Source organism: Maniola hyperantus, chromosome 5, assembly GCF_902806685.2.
Source record: "Maniola hyperantus chromosome 5, iAphHyp1.2, whole genome shotgun sequence".
Lineage (NCBI taxonomy): Eukaryota > Metazoa > Arthropoda > Insecta > Lepidoptera > Nymphalidae > Maniola > Maniola hyperantus.
In genome coordinates this window covers 8765505-8785569 of record NC_048540.1, presented here as the reverse complement: position 1 = coordinate 8785569, position 20065 = coordinate 8765505, and the positions used below count along the sequence as shown (strand labels likewise).

The 20065-nt window shown below is 37.3% G+C and overlaps 1 protein-coding gene and 1 long non-coding RNA gene across 2 annotated transcripts; both read right to left on the bottom strand.

The window, feature by feature from the left end:
* Nucleotides 1–1249: 1249 nt before the first annotated feature.
* Nucleotides 1250–7091, bottom strand: LOC138402203 (uncharacterized). The gene is made up of 2 exons (XM_069498499.1): nucleotides 2119–7091; nucleotides 1250–1442 (listed from the first exon to the last, which is right to left on the bottom strand). The coding sequence occupies exon 1, from the start codon at nucleotides 7074–7076 to the stop codon at nucleotides 2193–2195; it is 4884 nt and encodes a 1627-aa protein (XP_069354600.1). The 5' UTR covers nucleotides 7077–7091; the 3' UTR covers nucleotides 1250–1442; nucleotides 2119–2192.
* Nucleotides 7092–7110: 19 nt separating this feature from the next.
* On the bottom strand, nucleotides 7111–9360 carry LOC117982542 (uncharacterized). The gene is made up of 3 exons (XR_011236726.1): nucleotides 9297–9360; nucleotides 8842–8902; nucleotides 7111–7812 (listed from the first exon to the last, which is right to left on the bottom strand). It is a non-coding gene; the product is annotated as an uncharacterized lncRNA (long non-coding RNA).
* Between the last annotated feature and the right edge of the window lie 10705 nt (nucleotides 9361–20065).

Here is a 20065-nt window from a genome sequence, read left to right as displayed (position 1 = left end):
TACTTTGTACTTATTTACCTATATCAAAGTTCAGTCTGTGCATATTTTTGTTTGCACTAAAATACGAACACAATTTTTCTATTTAGGTACCTATGAAACTAGCATGATCACATTCCCACGGCGGGTAAAAATTTAGCTCTATTGTTTTTACCTCGACACAATCATACTTTTTCTTTGTGTAAATCAAAAGTGACTAAATAAACCTTACCTTCCAACCACTGTCATGGACATGTACCTACCTACGCTGGAAGAGATGTGCCGATGCGAAGCGCTCCAACGAGCGTCCCGAGAATCAAAATTGACCTTTTGTGTCAATTGGTTTTCGTGTTGACACTATGTTGGCAGAGGTCTCATCACTAACATTTAGTTCTAAGTACGCTCACATTATGCTTACTGCTGCTATCAGCGCCAAAATGACGAAAATCCAGTTGCTTCAAAAACAGGTCGGAAATCGCAAGTCCAAAATACTTGTATTAATTAGTAGAGGTCAGTTCTATCAAGGGATTCTAAAATAAAACTATCCAAACCTAATTAGTGGTTTATCATAATATATTTTCGACATAATTTTAGACCGAAGCATGAAGTACCTACCTAATACTTTGTTTGCTAAACGGCCTAGTTTCTAAACCTAAAGGTGGAAGACAAAGTACGTAGGTATTTGACGGAAACAAAGGGCCAGCATACAAACAGCTAATGATCCAATTATTTATTCAGAGTCGTCGGAGCAACGACGGGCGTTATTAATGTTAAAGGTTAATCACGTTATCTATTTGGACAGACTGTTCAGTGTTCAGGATAAAGATTTATCTACAGCTAGGTAGAGTTATTCGGTCTCTTTAGGTCTTAGGCACAGGTCAAACCACTGCACTAGACGGATCGGGCTGGGCATACATAGCTATTATGATATAGGCATCCGCTAAGAAAGGATTTTTGAAAATTCAACCCCTAAGAGAATAAAATAGGGGTTTGAAATTTGTGTAGTCCACGCGGACGAAGGCGAAGGCATAAGCTAGTGCAAAATAAAGTACTCAATACGTGTCGGCAATGAATTGAGATGATGGTAGATATTAGGTATGTCATAAAAACACAGGTCAAGTGCGAGTCGGACTCGCACACGAAGGGTTCCGTACCATCGTACAAGAAATATCACTTTATAAATTTTTTTCATGATGTAAGCACAAATTCACAGATTTGGGATTTTTCCCTTTACTTACGTGAACACGTAATTCTAGGTTAACGGTGTCGCCATCTCCGTAGGGGATGAAGACTGACAGCTGAGTCTTCAGACGGCGATGCAATATTGCCCGTGTTCTATATTAATATTAATGAATCCATTATTGCAATATGTTACTCTCACCTTATATCCTGTAACTTGTGGGTGACCTGTGAGCTATCAGCTGAGGCCACTGTCCTCAACTGTAGATTGTGCTAGGCGTCACCATCTGTAATATTTAATTTCAGCTATGATTCACACTGAATCCGTTAAGTGCCTAAAGTTTATACATGTAGAAAGCACTATTGCTTTGCCTTGTTTACTTTACTGTCATAGGTACAATTGGTCCACTCTGAGGAGTGGACGAGCGATCTTTATTGCTTTTGTCTCAATGACCGGTGTCCAGACGTCAGTCTGGACCCACCTGTCATGTCACTGACTCCAGGGCTTAGTGTGTGAGCCACCACGGCTTTGCTACCTTACAGGTCAAATACCGCCCTCGCGGTACGGGGTTAACCGCACCGCCTGAGGCACCCTAACTGCCGGCAGTTGTCCAAAACGTTTGGTTGGACATGCCCACGCCTGTTGCGGCTGGGAAGTCATGATCCGCTCACACGGCACTGCACTACAGCAGTGCCGTTCCTATGTCTCATTATTATACTTTATAGAAGCTTAGGCAATACTATGTAAACCTGAGACACTTAGCTGATTCACATCTGCTTGGATGTCACTGCCCGTTGACCCAGTCCAGCACGTATCACTCACGTATATTACCACTAACAATGAACTACGATATGAAATTTGAGATATTAGGCGCGTTTGGCGGCCATATTACATACATGTCTAAACTTGAATTCTCTATGCTCAAAGAGAGACCAAAAACTACTCTAGACTAGAATACTCACCATAGAGTATCAGTGTTGCTATGTACAATATTTACATTCGCGGAAGTCGCGACACTCCCGCCGGGAATGATTGCTTACAACAAGGTAAGCAAATTGCGCGTCCATTCCCTTATCTTCTCAAGGGCTCGGACCGCTGCAACTCGCTTATGTCTAGTTTCTTCGGATCGTTCCTGTGTATCGTCATTCGTTGTCATCAAATATTTGTCCCTAACATCAGAATCATCTCTCAGATCATTTACAACTCTATCCTTTTCAATGCTCTCAGTCTCTATGTTTGCTTCATTATTTGTAACATCTACCGCATTTTCTGTCTCATCTATGTTTTCACCTTGTCTCATTGTAAGGTCATTATCACTTAATGTTTCCTTTTGCATGTTCTCCGTTTCTATTGTAACGGCATCTGGTGAAATTACTAACTCCTTAGAAGCTTCATCAGATAATTTTTGAATTTCAGAATATTGTTTTGCATCTTGAGGTATCGGTTCCCATTGGACACCGTCTTCTACTTCAAGCGGGTATAAGTGCGCAATAGAACGAGTAAATATAGTGTCTCCTACTTTCACTTGAGCCACTCTCGTTAAACCATCAGCACTCTTAACTAAAGAAACTATTTTTCCTACTTTCCAGCCTTCACGATTCTTATCTCCTTTCATCTGAACCAACTGGCCTTCTTTTGGAGTCAGCTTTGAAGTCATACGTGGTTGTTTGAGCGAGTGACTATATCTCTCGCGTAAACTCGGTAAGTAGCGATTACGAAACATTTCTTTAAATTCTTCTAGCAGTATACGAGCTCTTCTCCAGCCCTTGACTAAATTGGTCTTTGTCGATGTACCTTGCAATGGAATGTTATCTTGTGCTGTTTCCACACTGATACATCTGTCCATTTGTAGAAAATCCGCAGGTGTCAGAACATGTTCTAATTCTGAATCTACAGATGTCAATGGTCTTGTGTTTATTATTGCTTCTATTTCCTTAACTATTGTTGCGAGTTGATTATCCTTTAAAAGATGTTTTTGAAGTGATCTTCGCATGCAATGTTTTACGAGTCCTACGAGCCTTTCATAGAACCCTCCAAACCAAGGTGCGAGTTCAGGTATGAATCGCCATTTTATTTTATTTTCAATACAGTATGCGTTGGAAACTATATCCGCTATTAGTTTGAAATGTAATGCGTTATCTGATGTAATTAAGGTTGGTATTCCTCTGGTCGCAATCATTCGCCTCAAAGCGAGTAAACCCTCTTCAGCTGACAAATCTTCAACAACTTCTAAGTGTACCGCTCTAACTGCCAAACATGTTAATAAGCATATCCATCTTTTGCTCGTTCCTCTTTCTGTTTTAACTAACACTGGTCCGAGATAGTCAATTCCAGTAAATGTAAATGGTTTGCTATAATTTACTCTTTCATGTGGTAGTGCAGGTGTGGTTGGTGCTTTGAATGGTCCACCTCCATGTTTCACACAACGTGGACATTTTTCCAACTTCTTTCGAACTTCACGTTTACCTTGAGGTATCCAGTACTTCTGACGAATCAGGCTCAGAGTATGATTGACGCCCACATGATAGTTCTTTTCATGTGTTTTTGTGATAATTTTATTAGTGAAATCACATCCTCTGGGTATAAGTATGGGGTACCTTTTGTCGAAAGACCATTCCGCATATTGAAGTCTACCCTTACATCGTAAAATTCCATCAACATCCTTGAATAATCCCAAATTACGACTGAGACTTGTTTCTTTACCATTTACTTCTTCTTTGAAGTATTCAGTTTGTATTTTCTTAATTTCATTTATGGTGTTATCCAGACATTCACTCTCTACTTCTTGTTCTGTAGATGTGTTGTCTTGTATATTGTCATCTATAAAATCTTCCAATTCCATTACCTCTGGAAACTGTTTTTGAACCTCATTGGTGTTCATCTGATCTTCTAAATCCGTTTGTGGACAACCTTGCGTATCACTAGTCTTCGTTAGATCCTCCCCAACTAAAAAGGTATTGACACTGAATCTCCCTGACCAACTATCAGGTTTCTGAAGCAAAAAGTTTGGTCCATTCAACCATCTCTCCTGATCTTCCTTCGCGCTTGTTGGTCTGGTAGCAACATCAGCAGGATTCAGCTCTGACGGTACGTATCTGACGACTAAGTTTTTATTTTGTTTGATCTCATTGATCCTTCTGGCAACAAATGGTGTTAGTAATTTAGTTGAGTTAATCCAATCAATAACAATCTGACTGTCTGTCCATAATATTTGTTTAGTTATATTAAAATTAATGAATTTAAGAACATATTGTATTAATCGGCTTCCAATTAATGCACCCAACAGCTCTAAACGAGGAATTTTTAGATTTTCTTGATCTTTTATCGGTACCAGCCTCGATTTTCCAATAACAAAACTTTTCTGATCATTTCCAACGATATAGACTACTGCTGCGTAGGCTCTTGTTGATGAGTCCGTGAAACAATGAATTTCAAAGTTATTACACTGGGAATTCTTCATATAGCATCTAGCTAAACTTATTTCCTTGACTCCTTCTAAGTCTTCTTGAATATCCTTCCATTTTTCAACGATATTCTTGGGTAATGGTGAATCCCATTTCATTTTCATCTTCCATAGGTCCTGCAGTAAGATTTTTGCAGCTAACAGAGTCGGGACTATAATTCCACATGGATCGAAATAAGACGCAACGCTTTTCAGAATACCTCTTTTGGTATTAGTATTGTTCGTGATTTTGTTTGTCCTCAATTGTAATGTATCATCCTTTATGTGCCAGTCTAGACCCAATACTTTTACTATCTCTTCTGGACAACCATCTGGAATTTGTTGCATGAAGTCTGTGGAATTTGAACTCCATTGTCTCAAATTCATTGAAATTTCTCGGAATGTCTCCTTTGAGTTTCTATATAAATCTTCGACTTCCTTTGCCGTATTGGCTCCAGTCACGACGTTGTCTACATAAATGTCATTTGCTAGTTTTCTAACACTTTTATTTTTAGCGTTCATCAGATGATGTTTGACTGTAGCATTTAATATAAATGGGCTTGATATTATTCCAAATGGAACACGAGTAAATCTGAGGTACAGAAGATTATCTTCTGTTACCGGTTTCTTAGTATCTTTTAACCATAGAAATCTTGTGACATCTCTGTCCTGTTCTTTAAGTCCAATTTGTAGAAATGCTTTTTCAACATCAGCTGTTATTCCCACATTATAACATCTAAATTTAATTAGTAACCCCGTTAAATCTTCTAATAACAGTGGTCCACAATAAAGATATTGATTTAAACTTTTGTTATCTTTGGTCTTTGCTGACGCGTCGTATACGATTCTTAACGGTTTTCCAGGTGTCAAAACTCCATGAAATGGTATATAGTGTATTGGATGATCCTTTTCCTCTGTGTTTGGGACTTCTTCAATGATTTCATTTTCCAGTTGTTCTCTTAATGTTTGATCATATATTGTTAGAGTATCAGAGTCTGATCTTTTAATTAAACTTACTAGACGTCCGAACGCTAATCCAAAGTTAGATGGTAAGTCTGTTGGATAGTCGTTCCATGGCCAACTAATATAATATCTGTTATTTCTGTACTCAGTTGTGTCATTGAAGTGCTTGATAGCTTCTTCATCGCGACTTAATTTTGGTGAATCAGTGATTCCTATAGACTCTAAATCCCACAAACGTTTCAAGTCTCCATTATCTAGTGGTGGATCTGGTTGATTCAGTCTGACTTCACATGAAGATTGACAATATGTCAATACTGACAGTTGTTCAACTGTGTTGTTATTCTCTGAAATTTTACCCGAGAGCATCCATCCGAATTCCGATTCGACGAGGTATAAGTCTTCTCCAATACGAACTTTCTTCGTTGACATAATCGTGTAATAGTAATCATTTCCTAGTAAAATGTCTACTCTGTCTGACAATGTTCCATCGTCTGCTAAGATGTAATCTTCCTTGATCTTGCAGTCAAGTAGTTCTTTATCTGGATGTGGAACTCCATGAGATATTGAAGGTACTACGTTAGCACATACAGTCCTAATCGCTTTATTCTGTGTAACTAACTTTATTTTAACTAGTGGACTTTCTATTTCCTTGGGCTTCTGTGCTCCAAACGTAAATATTGAAAGATTGTTTTGTTCTTCAGCTTGAAGATTTAAATCCTTGGCAATCCTTTCAGTGATATAGTTCCTTTGACTACCACAATCCATTAGAATTCGACAGATCCTTGTATTATTACCATATCCTTGGACTTCAACTACAGCAGTTTGCAATAAAGTAGATCCCTTTCTGCTTATGTGCATTACACTAGTGCTGGTTGATCCCTTCTGTTCCTGGTTTTGTTGAAATTTACTAGGACATAACGATCGGTGATGAGATCCTTGTTTCTCACAGAATTCACATTTCCTTCTTTTTACTGGGCATGTACGCATTATGTGTCCTATTTTAAAACAAATAAAACATCTACCTCTCAGTTTCGCTTTCCTTTCTTCAATGGTCCTTGCTTTGGTACAATCTTTATTGTTATGGTGTTCCCCACAGAAAATACATGACCATCTTCTTCTTTTTTCTTTATTAAATTTGCCATAACCATTTCTCTCTGGTTCAAATCTTCTTTTAGTTGGTAAGGTTTTTTCCCTCTGATTCCTATTGTTCCATCTAGGTTTAAAATTGTTCCAATGGCCTTTATTATATTTAAATTCATTAGTATTATTCATTTTAGAAGAATGTCCTTTATTTTGAAGAGTCGTTTCTTTTACGTGTAAAGTTTCCACAGTATATTGTGGAGCACCTTCCATGGTATTTTCTTGAGTTATCATCCGTGCTTCCTCTTTAACCGAGATCACTCTTGAGAGTTGTTTCAATATATCTTCGACTGACTCTGTCCGGTCAGAGTCCAATCTTATTTTCATCTCGTAGATAATCTCCGTTGGAAACTTTTCCATAATGAGAAATCGCATTTGATTGGAATTTGTATTTTCTCCGATAGATTGTAGTACTCGGAGATGTCGTTCTATATCATCCAAAGTTCCTTTGCAATCTTCCATCTTTTCAGCTCGCTTAACTTTCTTTAAAGCGTTATGATGCGCGTATATAATTTCATTTTCTTTACCATATCTGGCTTTTAAAGTATCGACCGCTATCTGATAATTTCGGTTTGTTGTATCGAGTCCATCTATAAGTCGAGCAGCATCTCCTTTGAGAGAACTCTTGAGATAAAGCAGCTTGTCGACATCGTTCAGTTTTCTCCGGTTCATGTTTGATGTGAACTGGTCCCAAAATTGGTGCCATTCGAGCAAATTACCACTAAATTCTGGTAAATGCAAATCTGGTAGTTTGCTGTATGATGAATAGTCACTTTGCTGAGGTACCATCGCTGGCTTCTCACTCCTCATGGCTAATCTTGCCTCTAACTCTGCTAAATTTTCTTCACCTCGAAGTTGGTCGTTAGTCAAATCTGATATCTCGTCTGGATTGGGATCGTTACAGATTTTGAAATAATTATATAATTCTGTGGTGAATCGGGACAAAATTGCTTTCAATTTAGACCTCACAATCCTTGCTGATTCTAAGTTTTCATCATTTTCATGAAGAGTCTGACATAAATTGAGAGCTTGATCCGAGAGAGATTTCACTTCTTTGACAAATGTGGACAAACGACTTAAAAGTATTTCTTCCATTTTGAGGTTAAATATTCTGGAAATACAATTTAGACTAGGTATGACAACCTACAATAACTATAGGTATATAATAACCTATCATCAGGTATATCCACTTACTCACATTTTAAATAAGTCATATTTTAATTTTTTTATTTATTTTATATCTAATTAGAACGGCAGTGCCACTTACACTAACTGGAATAAGCCACTCATATAAGCCACACGACATTCAACCTTATGCCAACAGCACAAGTACTTTGAAAAGTAAAAATATTTCTCTTACATAAGCTACACAAAATTCTACTCTTTGTCAATGGCAAAGTACCTTGTCAGGTAAGATAGTTTAAAACTTTAATTATAGTAGTTGTTACTATTAACTTAATTTATTAATAAAGAATTAAGTTATTTCCATATTATTATCGAAGGTTAAAACAACAAGTACATTATTTTTTTGTCACAACATTTAAGATCTATAAGTACCATTCATGTAGGTATGTATCATCACCATCAAATTATAATCAAAACAATGAAAAACAAAATGTAGAATTATTTTAAGAATTTGCTATTAATAATTCATGCCAACTGTACACCATATAACATTAAACTTTATTTTAAATCATTTTGGAAAATGTTACTTTTGAAATATTGATTTACTTGTTGCATGGAATCTGAGAGCAATAATAATAAACAATATTTGTCATTGTTTAGCATTTAAAATCATTCATGAACATTGTGTCTATAAAGTTATAAACATAAAACATCAAATAAATTCTACAAGTTAACTTGAAACTATTTTTCAAATCAGGTAAAATTGTTCTTGGAAACATCTCATAAAGATAATAAAATATTGGAATTATCTAACTTTGGTAAATAAAGTATGTATACACCTACATACAAACAATTATTCTTCCAGTATTGTGGATCAAGTTATAATTCTGGATATTATCTTACACATGGATAATTAGGTTTAGCACAGATAGCCTACCACGCTAGAGTATATGTACTTGGAATTCTCGTTTGAAAGTACTACTGTTCCTATAATTATAATATATCCAAAACATACCTTATACTAATTTTGGTAAGTACTTAGGAGTAAAATACTGATCGTGTCCTCCTGTGGTTGCCTAAAACAAGTATATGTTCACATTTAATTACACTAATAAGGTGACTTGGAAATTTGTGGCGTGTCTTACAAAGAAAATTCCGGTGTGTCCGAATTCAAATATGTAACCGATCATCTCGCTAACTTGCTCGAATCTAGTCAACGATTGAAATGAGTTAAGGTCTATTAACACTCAACAGTAGGTTTCTTCATTAAGTAATTAAATTTCTGTTAAATATCAAAGCAACTCATGTACTAATGATCTTGTATGAAAATTTTCTTAAGTAGTTTAACTCTTTGATTTGACCGTGCAAATAAACTTTTCGTCACAAAACTCGAAACGAATAGCGTATTCACATTATCAAACGATAGAAATATAATGGTCCTCTTACGAAGTACAAAACGAAAGTACTTACCTGTTTATTTATCTTTATTCCACACTTATTCAGCGTTTTATGGTTTTACTAAAGAACTTGCGTCGTTTAGTTAATAAGTAAAAATAAAAAATGGCCGATATCAGGCACGGAGACGGAGTTGAACTTGAAAATATAGTGTATTTACGCGGCAAGTTTGAAACCTGATACTTAACCCTTTTATCTTTAAGTACGGATCCCGAAAGTTATCTTAAAATTAGTCTTATAATTAATCCTTTTTATTAAACTAAATAACTTATATATTTAAACGGTTTTCCACATTAATTAGTAAATGTAATAACTAAAAAGATGCTAAAAAGCCTATCGTCACTATACTCTACTGATCGCTATATATTGGTGTACTCTATGACCATAGATCACTATATTAATTACATAGATTAATTAGTAGTCCATGTTCTATGAATAAAGCTTAGCGTACATCAAACATTCTTAGACCTACCTAAGACGCCATTTTCTAAATTTCACGTCCGGTTCAACCAATTGATAGCTCAATCAATCAACTTTCATTTATCTAAAAATTGCATTAAAATGATTTTGCATTCATAATTACCCGTATAAAATATTCCCATCATAATATTATTACGTGACCAATCTCAATTTTAAACGAAAATAGCTCATTTTACTATGAAACAGTTATAACTTGACGATATTAATTTCGTCAGTGAATGATAGATGGCGTTGAGAGTAACAACTTGCAATTTTTCAATAAATTATAATAATTTGGATTCTTAAAATTGGCAAATATTTGATTTGTAATTATCCCAGCATCTCCACCATGTCGCCATCTCCGTAGGGGATGAAGACTGACAGCTGAGTCTTCAGACGGCGATGCAATATTGCCCGTGTTCTATATTAATATTAATGAATCCATTATTGCAATATGTTACTCTCACCTTATATCCTGTAACTTGTGGGTGACCTGTGAGCTATCAGCTGAGGCCACTGTCCTCAACTGTAGATTGTGCTAGGCGTCACCATCTGTAATATTTAATTTCAGCTATGATTCACACTGAATCCGTTAAGTGCCTAAAGTTTATACATGTAGAAAGCACTATTGCTTTGCCTTGTTTACTTTACTGTCATAGGTACAATTGGTCCACTCTGAGGAGTGGACGAGCGATCTTTATTGCTTTTGTCTCAATGACCGGTGTCCAGACGTCAGTCTGGACCCACCTGTCATGTCACTGACTCCAGGGCTTAGTGTGTGAGCCACCACGGCTTTGCTACCTTACAGGTCAAATACCGCCCTCGCGGTACGGGGTTAACCGCACCGCCTGAGGCACCCTAACTGCCGGCAGTTGTCCAAAACGTTTGGTTGGACATGCCCACGCCTGTTGCGGCTGGGAAGTCATGATCCGCTCACACGGCACTGCACTACAGCAGTGCCGTTCCTATGTCTCATTATTATACTTTATAGAAGCTTAGGCAATACTATGTAAACCTGAGACACTTAGCTGATTCACATCTGCTTGGATGTCACTGCCCGTTGACCCAGTCCAGCACGTATCACTCACGTATATTACCACTAACAATGAACTACGATATGAAATTTGAGATATTAGGCGCGTTTGGCGGCCATATTACATACATGTCTAAACTTGAATTCTCTATGCTCAAAGAGAGACCAAAAACTACTCTAGACTAGAATACTCACCATAGAGTATCAGTGTTGCTATGTACAATATTTACATTCGCGGAAGTCGCGACAAACGGGAAGTACCCTATAGATTTTGATTCCCTTGACGGGTCTTGACAGACACGACAGACAGACAAGTGATTCAATAAGGGTTCCTTTTTCTCTGGAAATACAGAACCCTAAAAATAACTGGGTATAGAAATGATGCCTATCCTCGTTACGTTTTATCATTATTATATTTCACAAGTTAACAAAAATTGTGCTTCAATCTTCGATGACCTATCACAAGATGAGCTGGCGGACGTAAAAAATGACCGTGAAAATATCCTCCCAAGTCCCGCCCACGACTGCGTATCTATACCTATACCTACAGTATTGATAAATTATTACGAGCTTAAGCACCGGCAAGATTTGGTCTGTGTTATTTTTAATTTAATTTATAACTAGATAATGTTTTCTAAAAATCCCGTGAAAACTCTGATTTTTCGAGATAAAAAGTAGCCTATGTCCAATCCTATGTCCTTCCCCAGGATGCAAGCTATCTCTGTACCAAATTTCTTCTAAATCAGTTGAATGGATGGGCCGTGAAAGGCTAGCAGACAGACAGACAGACACACTTTCGCATTTATAATATTATAGTATGGACTAGCTTAATGCCCACGGTATTCGTCCGCGTGGACTACGCAAATTTCAAACACCTATTTTACCCCCTAAGGGTTGAATTTTCGAAAATCCTTTCTTAGCGGATATCTACGTCATAATAGCTATCTACACGCCACATTTCAATCCGATCGGTCTAGCAGTTTGATCTGTGCATTGATAGATCAGTCAAGCCAGTCAGCCAGTCAGCTAGTCAGTCAGTCATCAGTCAGTCTATCTACAGGACCAATAGGATAGGTAGGTACCTAATTGTATCTCGTATAATCATTATATTTTGTCGTCAAGTTTACATTCATTCTTTTTGAGTATATAGTCTAGAGTATTGGTAGGTATAGTAACTGCATTTTCAGCAGTTTTATATTTTGAATTTAAATAAAAGCACGTAGGTATGCAAGAATACATTTACATAATAACGTTGCATAAAAAGTAGGCGCCAGACGTTTTAAAACGTAAGCGTATCTACATTATTTATACAAGACAAAATATTCGTAACTATAAGTAGGTAGGTGTTATTTGATTTTTTTTAGTAGGTAGGTAGATAAACTAATATATCTCTGAGTTGGGAGTTCATAGTAACAGGTAACAGTTAGTTTCGTGATAAAAGAATGGGTAAATCTAGGTTTACCCGTAACTATTTACTTAAGATTAGTTATTATTATCCAAGTTTAGGGGTAAAGTCCAAATAATAACTAAAATCAATTTGATTTAAGCGTTTACCCGTGTACCTACATAACTATACTCAATGTTCGCTGGGTAATGTTATAGATTAGTTTAAGGAAATTAAAAACCAAAAACTAACATTCAAAGAATTTGGGTAATGCCTACCTCGACCCGCGTAAATTTATGTTATACCAAATCTGTGTGCCAAATAGATCAATAAATTGCATACTGCGCATGTATAAGGTCAGCGGTCTCTACGGTAAAACGGTATAAATTACCCTAGGCGACAGGAACCCCTAATGCGAAAAATAATATTAATAATCTTTTGTTCTTCGAATTTGAAATATCTATAATATAGGTAGGTAGTTAGGTACTCGTTAAAATAAAACATGAATCCCCTAAATGAGTAGACACTTGAGAGTGACCGTGGTGGGCACCCGCCGACCTCGACTAACCCAACCAAGAGGGATGAAAAGGGACGGGGTGAGGGTGGTATGATAAAGACCTACATTCTTTAGAATCTTGTAAGAAAAGTAATAAAAGCGAAGAATAATAAGAGCGTGATTATAATTTGCTACAATACTTTTTGTCAAAACGTTCCACGAAATGCTTAATTTTTTATAAGCCATGGAAGCAATTAACAAAAAATTATGTAAAAATTAATGTATGTCGTTGAGAAAATGCTGCTTGTATACATACGCAAGGTAAGATGCTCTGATAAGAAGCCAGGACCCAGCGCTAAATAGTCGGCAAAAGCTATCCTTTTGCCAATTATTTAACGCTGAGAACCTAATTACAAATTACATATCTGCCCTCATACATGGAATAACACTTAATTATCTCTGGTTAAGGTTCAGTTGCCGCGTGCTGAGATGAACCTAATTAAGCTATTATGCTAATTGAACAACAACAGTAGCAACATCTGCTGCTAATGTTCGTCATCTGCTTAAAACCCTTACCCTTAATGAAACGTATTTACGAACATATTTCTCGGTTCAAGAGCACGTGCGAAAACCATATTGAGAAGCGGAAATGAAAAGAAGTAGTAGAAACCGGTAGTAAAAACCGTGAGTCTTACGTGAGTCCCAATTTGCACTTGGGCAGCGTGGTGGACTATAGCGAAACCCTTGATATTCTGAGAGGAGACCCGTGCAGTAGTGAGCTGACGATGGGTAGATCATGATGATGATTAGAACACACTTCCTCATTCCTCTACTTAAGTATAAGGTAAACTAAAATATTAAATAACTTAAGTATCTACTAAAGACAGTAGGTACAGACAGGGAGGAAACATAAGAAGCGTTTCGTATAAGTTCAGTGGATATCAGTCACATTAGGACACCAACGCTTACGGCCGCTAAACGCGGACTCTGAGCGGTAAAAGAAGTACAAGGTTGTTGAGCTCTGACCACTATTCTAAACTTTAGATTCTAAAGAATTTCTTTATCCAGTAAAATTACGATAAATAGGAGCTGTGAACAGAGACACAGTTCACGACTGAGCCCTCTCACAGCTTTCACGTCACGTCAAATCTTTTAGTTTACTGCTCCGAAAACGTGATAATGGTAACACTGAACACGCTACAAGTTCTAACCAACTCCCGGCGTGCCAATAATTCCCTGAATACCGCAGTCTTGTGCTCTACACTTCTCTACGTGCGGTGTATGTAATACGATGAAATTTCTATTTTCTATGAAAGGATATCTGTATTTTTCTGACTGAGTATGTACAATCTATTTTTTTATAGTTTTAGACAAAGCGCGTTGCTTAGGCATGCCAGGAATGATGAGTTCACGCCAACATGAAAATCTCTACAATAGAAAGTCGACGTAAATTACAAATTTTCCGTTTCAGAGAGTCAGTTATTGAAAAGATCGCTCCCTCCGTCCCTCGTTAATCCTATAAAAATTCCAATTCAAATCATTATAATCAATTGATCGCCCGCGACTTCATCTGCGTGGATTTAGGTTTTTATAAAAATTACATACTTAGGAAAATCTTTAATTTTCTGGGATAAAAGTAGACTATGTTACTCCAAAAATAACACGTCGTCGATTGGTTGCTAACTTGTGGCAAACCAACCAACAAACATACTTTCGAAATCTTTACAAAAATGATCTGGATGACGCTGGAGTAGACGTGTTCTTGAGTGGAGACCAGCGAGCGTAATGTGGAACGACCTCCAACCCGCTAGACTGAGGAAGCTAAATACTTCTCGCTACCTTCTTAATGTTGTCAGTGGGTGGATGAGGAAAGCGGAGGAGAGTGTGTGGAGGGGCGCTCTTGGGAAGGCCAGCAGTGGACACAAACAGGCTGATTTATTAACTGATTTTTATGACAATGTCATATAGACACCTAATGCTACACTTTGCCAATTTATCTAGATGAGCATCATCCCTAAGTTCCCGCGTAATAACACCAATCAATTCGAAAGACCCAGATTAAGTACCAGTAAATTATTAAAATATGTACTTAAAGTTGATTTAATTAAAAATTCAAATCATTGAATTAAAGTAAGTACTTTTTGATGGTCGGGATACAGATGGTAAAGTGGTGATAATTTTAGTTACGTTAACATAAAACTAAAGCTACCAGGGTTTCAAACGCGCCCGGTCTGAGAAGAGCCCGCAATAAACTCAGCTGGGTATTATTTTTATCACCACTTAACAAAATCATTTAAACTTAAACTTATTAGAACAATCAAAGCTGTTAAGCAACTCCCAACCTTTATCAAATTAAATTTTTAACAACCGCTACATACGATGAAGCTCTAGTATAATGTGACAGGCACTTCTGGAACTCCAGCTGTAGGTACCTACTCGTACCACTACTAAATCCTTAACCATTAACTTCGGTTCGGTCAACAAACAAACCAACAGGCAACAACCATAGCAGACTATGAAACCAGGATTGTCTAGATGGTTATAGAAATAGATTTTACGAAACCGGCTAACCTATCAAAATAGCAGAAGAAATAGGTTTACCTTTCGTTTAACGCCGCTATACCTAAGCGGATTTATGAATTTGCAAACGAAATTTACGTGCCAAACAAAGATAGTCGGCTTTGTCCTTTGTTACGGTTTGGCTTTTATCAACGCTTTTAGATAAGTATTATAATTTATAATACATACACGATTCGCTCAAGGTGCTGTTATATAAATGTGTAACCACCCTATGTATGTAAAAGCTAAAACTCCGCCGCTAGGAACCGTGGGAGGGCCAGGGCAGTATCACCGAATGAGACCTCTGATCTTTTTTGCTTCCTATGTAACATATCTAAGTACCTACTTCTTTTTATTTTTATTACTAAAGGTATTTTTATATCTTAGGTTTTAACAATAAATTACTATTACTGCTTTTAAGTTCATGATTTTAACAGGGACACGCGGAGGAACCTCCCCACTGTCAGGTCATTAGCTATAGTCAACAATATCCCCGAAGAGATATTATTAGCCATGTAACCGGGGTGCACTGGCTCAATTATACTGCTCTTCCCCTCGGACGCATCCAAAAGGGACCAGCAGCACCCCGGCACACTGGGAGGTTACCTGGCTGGCACCTCCGGGTACGGAACCCTGCAAAACTGACTTTTATTGTTCACGGAATGAAAATCTGCAGCAGGGTATTTTAATTCCGCACTTTAAATTGGCACTCTATTCAGTTCGATGCTGATAATAGACTAGAGCAATCGAAGCTCCAGCATGAATAATTCACTTAATCGAAACTAAAGACGAAGTGCTGGCAATTTCACTTCTGCTAATTGTTAGGATCAACTTAAGTAACAACTACAGTACGCGTCAGGTCAAGATGGCAATCGCGGAGGCAACACAGCCCCCGAAGTAACCCGATGCGGGCGAGCGCCGGTGACGTGCGGGTGTGCGGGGCGTCCCCCCGCCTTATACCCTGATTGCCATCTCCACCTGTCGCGGACTATAGTTTCACAGACTATCACTAGCCATATTATACATGTTTGTTTGTTGGTTTATTGGTTTGTCCTTCAATCACGTCGCAACGGAGTAGGTACTTTTTATCCCGGAAAATCAATGAGTCCCACGGGATTTTAAAAACCTAAATCCACGCGAACGAAGTCGCAGCTAGTTTTTTCATAATCTTTGACGAATCTTTGTAATCTATGGTAGGCTGTCTATAGAATAATTGGTCCGATGGCGAATTATTAGTAAGAAAACATGGGACCTACTCATTTCATTGTGCATTTAAATCTAGACCTCTGTCCTTTACTACATTTCTCAATATACGAGTCGTTATAGTGCAAATGACAATAAATTAAATGCGGTTGTAAGCCTGAATTATCGTAGTGTGGCCTAATTAGCTATCAAACAAAGATTAATTCGTTGATAATACATATTATAGGCAGATAATGAATTAGATTTATTCTAGGCAATACATTACCGTTTGCCTACTGAAAAATGTATAATAAGTATACTTATTTAGATATTTTGATACTTAATTGGACGTTAAATCGTTAGGTAACCAGATAGTAGGTAAATAAGTATACAGTTAAATACAGAGAGCAAAACACTCTCAGACCAGACAAGATTTTTACGTAAATCACGAGAGCGATTTTCTGGTCGACAAATCAATCTATCAAGAATCGCAGAAAATTCGTTTTTTTACCACGAATGAAAATAGCCAAACCAAAGATCGGTTAATTTATTTTTTTACTAGCTGATGCCCGTGGCTTCATAGGCGTGGATTTAGGTTTTTAAGGTGATTTGATAGACCCAGCCGCGAAAATTCAAATTTTAGTTAGTTTTTCGAAAATAGTAGACTAATCATACATCGAAGGCTTATAGTAATGAGTTTTGCGCGCATAAAATTTATGCATCTACATGTTTTTCCATAAAAACTTTGGTCAAAAATACTCATTTACTTCATATTTGTGCAAATCTGGGAAAATTCAGAAAATTATCTTTCAGGAACAAATCACGTCGATCCGTTGCTCCGTTGCAACGTGATTGAAGGACAAACCAACAAACCACACACTTTCGCATTTATAATAAGGGTACTGATATTATACTATGGGTGGTGATACCCTACTGTTTCTTAGATTTAGTCTGGCACCCACGTAAAAGAAAATATTTGTTTATTGTAAGAAAACATCCATTTAAAGTTTCCCTACAGTAGAAAAAGAGTAGCTACAGATTGCGCGCGACATGATGTCTCTAGTTCGATTGCTATTGGGTTTGCCCTAAGGCATAAAAGAAAAGACCTAGGTTTATTAAAGTATACTTACTATGGTTTATTTTACAAGAATTTATATTCTTTACAACAAGTGTTTTACGTGTTTTACCTAAGTACACATCACTTTTTAAAATAATTCTGTGAAACCGGCAGAGATTCATCGTGCTATCATCGTCATTCTGACTATCGCAGCCTTGGAGTGCATTTAGTCCGTTTGGACCACGGTCCCTTCACAGCCGATTACAAAATCTTTGACAATATGTATTTTTAACAGCCCAGCGACTTTCCAAGCAACTTTTCCAACTTACGTTGCAGGACAGTCACTGTCTATGGTGGGCAGTGCTGTCCTTTTCACAATGTTCTATACGAAAAAGTATACTTAGCACTGCTGGTGGACCTGTCATTTTGGTTTAGTTCGTGATTCGTGAGCAAATCTTTAATCAATATCGACGCAACGGTTGTTGTTGGAAAATTGCACCACACATCTAAGTTCTTACCAGTGTAAACAAGAACAACAATAACGTTTCGAATCTACGTCCAAAGTTTTATCAATAGCAATGATCCATATGGAACCTCAAAGAATCAAGAAATTTTATGTTACTAAACACTTGTTTGTTACTTTGTTAATACTGACAAAAAACTTTAGCAATTTATCCTAACTTGTGTGCGATCCTCGACAATTTTAGCTGATGAAGAAACGATGCCTATTCCACTCATCGTATGCTACTTACCACAGCTGATATGTTACTACGCTCTATCTACTGGCTACGTTTTGTTAGTTTAAAGTTCTTTTGTAGGTACAATTCCCACTTCCCGATAGCAATCGGGGAAGGAACGCCCCGCACACCCGCTCAACCCCCGCGCTAACCCGGTGCGGGCGAGCTCGCGTGACGTGCGGACGTTACTTAAATGTTAATTTAATTACGTAAAAACAGGCAAACTCCGAAAAGTTAGAGGTGCGTCCCCAGGATCGAACCCCCGACCTCCGATCAGGAGGCGGACGTCTTAACCACTAGGCTATCACAATAAATCAATACCTAAGAGCAAACATTTTAAGGAGGTAGGTATACTTCCTTGTGAGTTGTGGAGACGGATAACGATCATCAATCAATGCGTTCTCACACGTACGAGGCCGGAGAGACATTTTTGAGATTGTAATAACGCAGTGGTTCAATAAAAAATCTGTATAAGTACCTACCTATTATATAAAAGAAAAAACTGACTGATCTATCAACGCACAGCTCAAACTACTGAACTGATTGGGCTGCAATATGGTTTGGCATGCAGATAACTATATTATGACGTAGACATCCGCTAAGAAAGGATTACACCGTTTTGTTAGCCACCTCCTCAGCTCCTCTTTTTTGGTTATGTGCTAGGCCTCTAAAATGGTGCTGAATTTAAAATGGCACAACGTGTCCGCGGAGAACCGCATTGCATATTCTGACAGCCGACAGCGACGGTCTGTGGCTTTGTAAATCCGTTGTTACTGCAAATGTTAAGTATTAATGTTAACGAAAATATAATTAGCACTCCGCCTCATATTAAGTCATATTCACATGCATAAATATGTTAACTAACAAGGTAAAAACGACAACTTTTGCTGCCATCAGTAGTGTCTTCTAACTCATGAGCTGAGTAGGTAGGTATACCCACCTATAATATTAATACGACTATGATATTTCGGAGACAATTTGGTACAAACTTAAAGGGGTCAACCTATGAAATATCTTAATAATTATAATTTTTGACTCTTCTTTAAATTATGGAACACCCAAGATCAATCAAATGCGTGGCGGGCCACGCGCAGTGTAGGGTTCCGTAGTCACAACTTAGCCATGATAGTTTTTCTTTAAAATTGATTATAATATATACTACTGCTGTGAATTTTTTCACGTTCCTATATACTACCATTTGGCTGATAAAGGGGGAGATACTTGACTCTAATAAAAATTAGCACTTTAAAACATCATATTTTACAAACAGATCTAGAAACCGAAAACGATGTTCCCACACCCACAGTATTTTTAAAAGACCTATTCAACAATACCCCACACTATGGGGTAGACGAGAAAAAAAAACATCACGACCTACCTTAAAAAACATATTTATCACAATTTATTTCACCACTTTGTCGGCGTGATTAATATTTATACCCATGCCAAATTACAGGTTTCTAGCACTAATAGTCTCTGAGATTAACCGAGGACCAACGGACGGACATGGCGAAAATATAATGGTTCCTTGTTTACTACGGAACCCTAAAAACGAATAATACAATTTACTAAGTACCTACCTATTAACTAATTTCATGGTAAGACATCTAATCAAAACCTTATAGTCTACGAATAATCACTCATAATACCTATTATTCTACCTTCTCAAAAAACCAGAAACAGGGACCTTCTTTAAATTGGTAGGTAATAAAATTAATTTGTAGGGCATAAAGTAGCTTCTAAGTTCTATTCCGTATGTAAAAAGTGCTCTGTGGTTCTAGTGAAAGGAGCCGGCAAGAAACTGACCAGTTGATCTTTTTTAAACAAAATGTTAACTAAGTACATTAGGTAAATATGCAATACATAAGCAATGTAAA